This window comes from Salvelinus alpinus, chromosome 30 (assembly GCF_045679555.1).
Source record: "Salvelinus alpinus chromosome 30, SLU_Salpinus.1, whole genome shotgun sequence".
NCBI classification, from domain to species: domain Eukaryota; kingdom Metazoa; phylum Chordata; class Actinopteri; order Salmoniformes; family Salmonidae; genus Salvelinus; species Salvelinus alpinus.
Window position 1 is genome coordinate 37,256,926 of NC_092115.1, and position 10,510 is coordinate 37,267,435.

General features: G+C 42.4%; 1 protein-coding gene across 1 annotated transcript; it reads left to right on the forward strand.

Annotated features, from left to right (window-relative positions):
- Positions 1–3,142: 3,142 nt before the first annotated feature.
- Positions 3,143–10,152, forward strand: dhrs1 (dehydrogenase/reductase (SDR family) member 1). The gene is made up of 9 exons (XM_071376163.1): positions 3,143–3,301; positions 3,741–3,887; positions 4,102–4,245; positions 4,437–4,516; positions 4,710–4,842; positions 5,077–5,220; positions 6,290–6,359; positions 8,697–8,777; positions 9,392–10,152. The coding sequence occupies exons 2-9, from the start codon at positions 3,744–3,746 to the stop codon at positions 9,526–9,528; spliced, it is 933 nt and encodes a 310-aa protein (XP_071232264.1). The 5' UTR covers positions 3,143–3,301; positions 3,741–3,743; the 3' UTR covers positions 9,529–10,152.
- The last annotated feature ends 358 nt before the right edge of the window (positions 10,153–10,510 follow it).

Genomic DNA, 10,510 nt, shown 5'->3' on the forward strand with positions numbered 1-10,510 from the left:
TCACCTTTATTTAACCAGGTATGCAAGTTGAGAACTAGTTCTCATTTACAATTGCGACCTGGCCAAGATAAAGCAAAGCAGTTTGACACATACAACAACACAGTTACACATGGAGTAAAAAAAACATACAGTCAATAATACGGTAGAAAAGTAAGTCTGTATACAATGTGAGATAAGGGAGGTAAAGGCAAAAAAAAGGCCATGGTGGCGAAGTAAATACAATATAGCAAGTAAAACACTGTAATGGTAGATTTGTAGTGGAAGAATGCAATGTAGAGATAGAAATAATGGGGTGCAAAGGAGCAAAATAAATAAATACAGTAGGGGGAGAGGTAGTTGTTTGGGCTAAATTATAGATGGGCTATGTACAGGTGCAGTAATCTGTAATTTCACTAGCTTTAAGCACAGCTGGTGCTTAAAGCTAGTGAGGGAGATAAGTGTTTCCAGTTTCAGAGATTTTTGTAGTTCGTTCCAGTCATTGGCAGCAGAGAACTAGAAGGAGAGGTGGCCAAAGTAAGAATTGGTTTTGGGGGTGACCCGAGAGATACACCTGCTGGAGCGCGTGCTACAGGTGGGTGCTGCTATGGTGACCAGCGAGCTGAGATAAGGGGGGACTTTACCTAGCAGGGTCTTGTAGATGACCTGGAGCCAGTGGGTTTGGCGACGAGTATGAAGCGAGGGCCAGCCAACGAGAGCGTACAGGTCGCAGTGGTGGGTAGTATATGGGGCTTTGGTGACAAAACGGATGACACTGATAGACTGCATCCAATTTATTGAGTAGGGTATTGGAGGCTATTTTGTAAATGACATCGCCGAAGTCGAGGATCGGTAGGATGGTCAGTTTTACAAGGGTAAGTTTGGCAGCATGCTTTGTTTCGAAATAGGAAGCCAATTCTAGATTTAACTTTGGATTGGAGATGTTTGATGTGAGTCTGGAAGGAGAGTTTACAGTCTAACCAGACACCTAGGTATTTGTAGTTGTCCACATATTCTAGGTCAGAACCATCCAGAGTAGTGATGTTGGACGGGCGGGCAGGTGCAGGCAGCGATCGGTTGAAGAGCATGCATTTAGTTTTACATGTATTTAAGAGCAATTGGAGGCCACGGAAGGAGAGTTGTATGGCATTGAAGCTTGTCTGGAGGGTTATTAACACAGTGTCCAAAGAAGGGCCAGAAGTACACCGAATGGTGTCGTCTGCGTAGAGGTGGATCAGAGACTCACCAGCAGCAAGAGCGACATCATTGATGTATACAGAGAAGAGTCGGTCCAAGAACTGAACCCTGTGGCACCCTCATTGAGACTGCCAGAGGCCCGGACAACAGGCCCTTCGATTTGACACACTGAACTCTATCAGAGAAGTAGTTGGTGAACCAGGCGAGGAAATCATTTGAGAAACCAAGGCTATCGAGTCTGTGGATGTGGTGATTGACAGAGTCGAAAACCTTGGCAAGGTCAATGAATACGGCTGCACAGTATTGTTTCTTATCAATGGCGGTTAGGATATCGTTTAGGACCTTGAGCGTGGCTGAGGTGCACCCATGACCAGCTCTGAAACCAGATTGCATAGCGGAGGTATGGTGGGATTCGAAATGTTTGGTAATCTGTTTGTTGACTTGGCTTTCGAAGACCTTAGAAAGGCAGGGTAGGATAGATATAGGTCTGTAGCAGTTTGGGTCAAGAGTGTCCCCCCCTTTGAAGAGAGGGATGACCGCAGCTGCTTTCCAATCTTTGGGAATCTCAAACGACACAAAAGAGAGGTTGAACAGGCTAGTAATAGGAGTTGCAATAATTTCAGCAGATCATTTTAGAAAGGGTCCAGATTGTCTAGCCCGGCTGATTTGTAGGGGTCCAGATTTTGCAGCTCTTTCAGAACATCAGCTGACTGGATTTGGGAGAAGGAGTAACGGGGAAGGCTTGGGCGAGTTGCTGTGGGGGGCGCAGTGCTGTTGACCGGGGTAGGGGTAGCCAGGTGGAAAGCATGGCCAGCTGTAGAAAAATGCTTATTGAAATTCTCAATTATAGTGGATTTATCGGTGGTGACAGTGTTTCCTGTCCTCAGGGCAGTGGGCAGCTGGGAGGAGGTGTTCTTATTCTCTATATATACAGGGGGTACTGGTACAGAGCCAATGTGTGGGGGTACAGGTTAGTTGAGGTAATTTGTACATGTAGGTAGGGGTAAAGTGACCACGCATTGATAATAAACAGTGAGTAGCAGCAGTTAAAACCAATGTAAAATTTGATTAATTGTTCAGCAGTCTTATGGCCTGGGGCTAGAAGCTGTTAAGGAGCCTTTTGGACCTAGACTTGGCGCTCCGGTACCACTTACCGTGCGGTAGCAGAGAGAACAGTCAATGACTTTGGTGCCTGGGGTCTTTGACAATTTTTTGGGCCTTCCTCTGACACCGCCTAGTCCGCCTAGGTTTTTGATGGCGGGAAGGCCCAGTGATGTACTGGACCGTACGCACTATCATCTGTAGCGCCTTACAGTCAGATGCCGAGCAGTTGCCATACCAGGCGGTGATGCAACTGGGTCAGGATGCTCTCGATGGTGCAGCTGTAGAACTTTTGAGGATCGGGGGACCCATGACAAATCTTTTCAGTCTCCTGAGGGGGAAAAGGTGTTGTCGTGCCCTCTTAACGACTGTCTTAGTGTGCTTGGACCATGATAGTTTGTTGGTGATGTGGACATCAAGGAACTTGAAACTCTCGACCCGCTCCACTACAGCCCTGTCGATGTGAAGCGGGGCTGATCAGGCCTACCACTGTTGTGCAAAGTACAGATGAGACAACCAACATAAAAAATGCATTTTACATTCCAACAGGCAGACCATGAGGAAAAGGTATAATTTGTTCTCAGAACAGGATTCCAATATTTATGTTTATGACACTTCCCCACTACCCCTGGGTGTGTGGTGTGGACATATAACACAAAGTTAGCCTAGATAGAAATATTGACGTAGTTTCACAGGTAATTTGAGTTCCCCACAAAGATCACATTTCTCAAACATAAGGACCATCTTTACCATTTACGATTATATTTATGTTTTTGTGTAACTTAGGTCTACCATTTATCTTCTCGTAAGGTTGGGGTGGACGCACTTTTATTGTACAGTACAATTGAAAGTAGGTGCTCATATTATGAACATTACGGTAGTTGAGGGGCGGTTACATGGGCTGATTTCCAAGTCAGTGCGTATACTTGGCCATGTCCATACTCAAACACTCCACCATATTATCGACTGGCGATACAAGAGGAATCTCAAGCAACTGTTTACGCCAACGTTTTTAAACTGATAAGAGGTAAAACAACAATAGTACTGGATTATTTTAGGACGTGATTGAAAAATGCTGCTACGTTTGTTTTTTACATAAAGGGCAGTAAAGAGGGCCTGTATGTTTCTTGTGTTATTTTTCTTGTTTGGTAACCGACCAAACCTTAGTTAAGGCAATATGTTAAGCGTGTTTTGCTCTTTCTCGCTCAATCGCTGGTTTACCAAATGATGCTCTTGTCATAATGTAACATTAAGTGTAACCAAATACGTTATCATACTGAGGTCCAGAATGACGTGGTTACCCACGATACGTTGTCAAAAGGTGGCGCTATCCCCCTATTATTTAACTGTATTTTCCTCCAGTGTAGGCTCAGTCAAGATTAATGTATGCTGTTTGCAAAAGTTTCAAACATCAAGACTTAAATTCACCATCCATTTTCATTTCCTTCCCTTTTTCCCCTCATCAGCTAATGGCCCTCTCAGGCTGGGTGTGTTTGGTGACAGGTGCTTCTCGTGGCATTGGAAGAGGCATTGCCCTGCAGCTGTCAGAGGCGGGAGCTACCGTTTACATCACTGGCCGCCAGGAGAAGACCCTGAAGGAAACTGCTGCTCAGGTGAACTTTCATACGTTCATGTGTACTAAATGTCCCAAGTACACATGAAAGTTTAATGGAGGTTCTGTGAGAAAGGTGAAAAACAAGGCTGAAAGATATTTCCACTGAATACTGTTGTTGGTAGAGTCAGAGAGACAATTAGAAGACATATTGACCACCGTGTTGTTTGGACGAAGACTAATTAACCACTTTCCTTCTCCAATCTCAATGGCAGGTGAAGGAGAGGGGTGGGAACTGTGTGCCAGTTGTATGTGATTCTTCAAGTGATGAAGACCTCAAATATCTATTTGATCAAATCCAACGTGAGCAGAATGGCAGACTGGACATCCTAGTGAACAACGCCTATGCTGGTGTACAGGTCAGTGACATCGTTGCAGGGAAAACTGTCAGGAGACTACATGACAATAAGTTATTGACAGGGTTTGTAAAAACAACACTGGTTGTTTGAAGTGACATTAGCGTATGGAGAGGGAATTTCAATCACCTTATCAAAAAAGTGTAAAAAGTCTTTATGACTAATGACGATGATGATTTGTAATGTTATTTCAGGCTATTTTCACTAACATGGGGAAGAAGTTCTGGGAAACCGATCCAACCGTATGGGATTCCATGAACAACACTGGCCTTAGGTACTCTCTCATTAGTTTAGTAAGGTCTTACTTGGAATGCACCCTATTGCAGTGTTCAGTCTCTTTGTTCTGATGGGTAGACCGCTTTCAGCTTCTGACAGTCAACTCCACCTTATACTCACGGTAGCAGATAAGTAGATAACAGTGCTTTGGTTATCTGTACGCTTTGACACTTTGCATTTTTCTCTGTCAGGGGACACTATTTCTGCTCAGTGTATGCTTCACGAATGATGGTGGCACAGGGCAGGGGCTTGATTGTGGTCATCTCTTCTATGGGAGGGTTGAGGTATCTCTTCAATGTGTCATATGGTGTTGGTAAGGCTGCGGTGAGTTCTGCCATCTCTATGCTCCTAATTGTTAATTATCTGTTCACCTCAATGACATTTCCTATTTTTAGTATGAAATAACTGTAGTCATCCAAAGTAACACAGATCTTGAACATATCACTCCCTCTTTTAAGTTCAAGTTCGTGTATTAGAGTTTGTTCAACTTTCAACAAGTGCATTTTATGCTTTATTTTTTTATCTCAGCTCTGATACTCTAATCCATATCCTCTCCAGTGTGACAGGCTAGCTGCAGACACAGCAGTTGAGCTGAGAAGCAGGGGAGTGGCCTCTGTCAGCCTGTGGCCAGGAGCAGTTCAGACAGAGTTGGTGTCTCAACTCATCATTGAGAAGGATGCTCCACCGGGCGTTGATCCTAAGGTAGATGATAAACCATTAGTCAGGGCCTAAAATGTACTTTTTGGTCCACCAGCCACTGTGGCAGTTAGATTTTAAAAATCTACCCTTTAAGGGCGGGAGGTTACCGTGGTAATGGGGCCACTGTGTGTGTGTGTGTGTGAGATGGGATCTGACTAGGGTGTCTCCGCTATCAGTTAAAGCAGCAGACTCAAACAACCTAATCTTTTGAACAAAACTATCAATAGCCAGTGTAACTGGTGTGAAATGGTTAGCGGGGTGCGCGCTAATAGCGTTTCAATCAGTGACGTCACTTGCTCTGAGACCTTGAAGTAGTTGTTTCACTTGCTCTGCTTTTCTGGAGCGATGGGTAACGATGCTTTGTGGGAGGCAGTTGTTGATGTGTGCAGAGGGTCCCTGGTTCGAGCCCAGGTAAGGGCGAGGAGAGGGGTGGAAGGAAAACTGTTCACCAAGAAACACGAGGACAAAGTCTCACTTTGTAGACTTTTGAGTAAATTAGACAACTTTTATGCCTGTGCGCAGCGCCTACAAAAATGAATCTATCAGCACTTCACTCAGTGCACAGCTCTCCATCCAGGCGGTGTTGCTGCGTGAGGGGGGGATATAGGATTCGTATTTCTTTGTGTGACTAGCAGCTATGAAAGAAAACAGCAGAAATACTTTGAAAAAAGGTACTGCAGCATTTTTCTACTATAAATCGCAATATGCACATGTGCTCATACTTGACTTTTGACTATTTTTATTCGCAAATGTCATGCTCGCACTGTAGAGCCTGGCAAATTGACCAACCGCCAACATGGCTGGTGAAATAGATATTCTTACCTGCCAATACTTAAATCTACCTGCATTTGGCTGATGTTCATTTTATGCCTTGATTAGAGTATTGCCATTCAGTATGGGTGGTTTGAGAGGCTGATGCAGTTTTCTCCAAGTTCAGTAACCTGAAAATAAGGCTGTGTGGCTTGTGCACCAGATTATTTGCTAAATTATACATTTTCATAGGCTTTACTAGTTCTTATTCTCTCTTACTGTATTGAGTTTGTGAAATGACATAACTCCCTGTTTCTCTCAGTTCAGATCCTTCTTTGCCAATGGAGAAACCACAGAGCTGAGTGGGAAGTGCATTGTTGAGCTGGCGAAAGGTACATTATGCTACAGCATGTACATGGCCATGCACCATTATATTTCTACAGTTGATAATAAAGCAACATTTTTATTCAAATGGGGGAAAAAATAAACAAAAGTAGCTTCTAAGCAAAATACAATTTCTCAAGCAAGAATTTAGCTATGACTGTCTGGGAGTGGCCTGAGGGGTCTAATTGGATGAGCCTAATGGGAGGGTTGTGTTACCTGAAATTGATTTTATTGGCAGAGAGGATGGCAAACTCTTTGTTATTGGTCTATTAACTTATACCGTGACGTCCAAAAATCCCACTCAGCCAAACAAGCTGAAATTTCAGGCGGTCTTTTCAAACAGCTCTTACACTAAAAGTGTAAACATTTTAGCAGTCGTGCTTATCCAGAGCGACTTACAGTAGTGAGTGCATACGTTTTCATACTTCTTTTTTCATACTGGTCCCCCATGGGAATTGAACCCACAACCAACTGAGCTACACGAGACCATAATTTTCACAATTTTATAGTATTATTGCAAACTCATAGTGTGGAAATATATATACATACATACATACATACATACAAACATACAGTTGAAGTTGGAAGTTTACATACACTTAGGTTAAATTAAAACTCATTTTTCAACCACTCCACAAAAACTATAGTTTTGCAAGTCGGTTAGGACATCATGACACAAGTAATTTTTCCAACAATTGTTTACAGACAGATTATTTCAGTTATAATTTACGGTATCACAATTCCAGTGGGTCAGAAGTTTACATACACTAAGTTGACTGTGCCTTTTTAAACAGCTTGCAAAATTCCAGAAAATTATGTTATGGCTTTAGAAGCTTCTGATAGGCTAATTGACATCATTTGAGTCAATTGGAGGTGTACCTGTGGATGTATTGCAAGGCCTACCTTCCAACTCTGCCTCATTGCTTGACATCATTGGAAAATCAAAATAAATCAGCCAAGACCTCAGAAAAATTATTGTAGACCTCTACAAGTCTGGTTCATCCTTGAGAGCAATTTCCAAACGCCTGAAGGTACCACGTTCATCTGTACAAACAATAGTACGTAAGTATAAACACCGTGGGAACACGCAGCCGTCATACTGCTCTGGAAGGAGACAAGTTCTGTCTCCTAGAGATGAACGTACTTTGGTGTGAAAAGTGAAAATCAATCCCAGAACAACAGCAAAGGACCTTGTGAAGATGCTGGAGGAAACGGGTACAAAAGTATCTATATCCACAGTAAAACGAGTCCTATATCGACATAACCTGAAAGGCCGCTCAGCAAGGAAGAAGCCACTGCTCCGCCATAAAAAAGCCAGACTACAGTTTGCAACTGCACATAGGGACAAATATCGTACTTTTTGGAGAAATGTCCTCTGGTCTGATGAAACAAATTAGAACTGTTTGGACATAATGACCATCGTTATGTTTTGAGGAAAAGGGGGATGCTTGCAGGCCGAAGAACACCATCCCAACCGTGAAGCACAGGGGTGACAGCATCATGTTGTGGGGGTGCTTTGCTGCAGGAGGGACTGGTGCACTTCACAAAATCGATGGCATCTTGAGAAAGGAAAATTGTGGATATATTGAAGCAACATCTCAAGACATCAGTCAGGAAGTTAAAGCTTGGTCACAAATGGGTCTTTCAAATTGACAATGACCCCAAGCATACTTCCAAAGTTGTGGCGAAATGGCTTAAGGACAACAAAGTCAAGGTATTGGAGTGGCCATCACAAAGCCCTGACCTCAATCCCATAGAACATTTGTGGGCAGAACTGAAAAAGCGTGTGCGAGGAAGGAGGCCTACAAACCTGACTCCGTTACACCAGCTCTGTCAGGAGGAATGGGCCAAAATTCACCCAACTTATTGTGGGAAGCTTGTGGAAGGCTGTCCAAAACGTTTGACCCAAGTTAAACAATTTAAAGGCAATGCTACCAAATACTAATTGAGTGTATGTAAACTTCTGAAACACTGGGAATGTGATGAAAGAAAGCTGAAATAAATCACTCTCTACCATTATTGACATTTCACATTCTTAAAATAAAGTGGTGATCCTAACTGACCTAAGACAGGGAATTTTTACTAGGATTAAATGTCAGGAATTGTGAAAAACTGAGTTTAAATGTATTTGGCAAAGGTGTATGTAAACTTCCGACTTCAACTGTATATGTAAACACATAAACACAGGAAAATCAAATTTTTTGACTGCACGGCCCCTTTAACAACAAAACAGACTGACTATCCTTTGAAGATTACATTGTTTTAGATCTGGGCTTTCACCTTTACTGTTTTGCATATTTGTCATTCCAGTTTAATTTGTGTTTTGCATTCTTTATGATTTGAAGATAAAAACCTGATGTCGCTGTCAGGAAAAGTGTTGATGACCTGTGACCTGTCTAGGCGATACGGAATACAAGATGTTGACGGTAAAATATCACTCCCATCACTAATTTTAGTTAAGTGAACGGGTATCATGGACATTTCCAATAGGCTAAATATCGAGGGTAGGCTATTATTTGAATGCTGGTGACATGATGATCGGTGCTTGGCTGCCAATTATCATATAAAATGATATTGCTCTTAAGCCATATGCCATCATATAACCCCCTGTCCACTTAATCAGCAAACTCTTGTCTAGAGAGCATGTGCCAAAACCAGACTGGGCAATTTTGTTATTTATTGCAGCAGTTTTTGTGACAAAACCATCGGTAGAGTTGAAAATGTAATGGAAACCCATTTAACTTGTCTTTTATTCAGTGCATTGGAACTTATGTGCACTCTGTCACCATGCACAGCCTTTTATCTGCAACAAGTCAGTTTGATGGCAACACCTCTAGTGGGAAAATGTGCATATATTGTACAATATTCACATAAATCTGTCGCCAATTGGATGGAAACCTAGCTATTGTAGTGTGTACACATTTATTTCCCCCCCCCCCCCCCCCCTCCAAAAGATATCTATTTGCATGCAGAACTGTACATAGGCCTACACAACACACTCTGTCTTAATATTTTACGTACTTCTCCCTCTTTCTTTCAGGCCGCAGTGTGACTGACTACACCTCCCTTAAATTCCTCCTGACCCAGGTCCCATATCTTTCCTGGCTCTCTTCGATCGTACCCTCATTCTTCCGGGTTCCTCGGTTTGTTCTTACCCTCACCAACGGACGTTTCTGAGCCACCCCAAACTCCTCTGTGACACATAGATTACTGCAGTGTCAGTAATCTACATTTATATGGTATTCCTATACATAGAATACTAAATCATTTATAATTCTGTGTTCATTTGCATAAGAAGGATCTGCACTAGTGTACTGAATTTACAGTATTATATGAATATTACAAGAGTTTATAAGCTTGTATGTGATTAAACTTGCCTATTGCCTCTGACTGTCATACATACATTGGGAAATGCCCCATACAGTACATGTCAAAACCAATGAGTGGAATGGTATCCAATACATCAAACATGGTTTCCATAAACACATGGTTTCCATGTGATTGATGCCATTCCATTCTCTCTGTTCCAGACATTATTATGATATGTCCTCACCTTAACAGTCAAAACAAAAGGACTGATAACTTTCTTTGACAAAATGCTATTTTTGAGGTGATCAAAATGAAGGTATGCTGATTTTATTTTAAATGAAGGTATAATGACTATAACGCTATACTGAATATTTCATCGTATGAAGAGAAATTCCAGCTGTTATGTTTAGCTGCATTTAAAAACACTATGCAAATGTGAACGCATTTTGTAATACTGATAAGTAAATAAAATTCTTTACATTCCTATACCAACTTGATACTATTTGTTATGTCTGTGAAGCGGGCTCTTTACTTTTCACTCATCTAGCAAACTGGGGCCATACAGTTTCTCCGGCCTCACAAGTGGTGCAGCGGTCTAAGGCACTGCTTGAGGCGTCCACTACAGACCCAGATTCAATGTCAGGCTGTGTCACAGCCGGCTGTTACCGGGAGACCCATGAGGCGGCGCACAATTGGCTCAGCGTCATCCGGGTTAGAGGAGGGTTTGGCCGGGATTTATTTTCTGTATATGGACAATATGGACAATATGGACAACCGGTGGCTTCAAAGCCTCTCAATGGCCAATACATAGCATCAGCAATCCAGGGTTATGTACAGTTGAAGTCAAAAG

Coding starts and splice junctions, on each gene's coding strand:
- dhrs1 (XM_071376163.1), top strand. CDS start 3,744: ATGGCCCTCTCAGGCTGGGTGTGTTTGGTGACAGGTGCTTCTCGTGGC. Junction 4,246..4,436: donor ACGCCTATGCTGGTGTACAG/GTCAGTGACATC, acceptor ATGTTATTTCAG/GCTATTTTCACTAACATGGG. Junction 5,221..6,289: donor CACCGGGCGTTGATCCTAAG/GTAGATGATAAA, acceptor TGTTTCTCTCAG/TTCAGATCCTTCTTTGCCAA.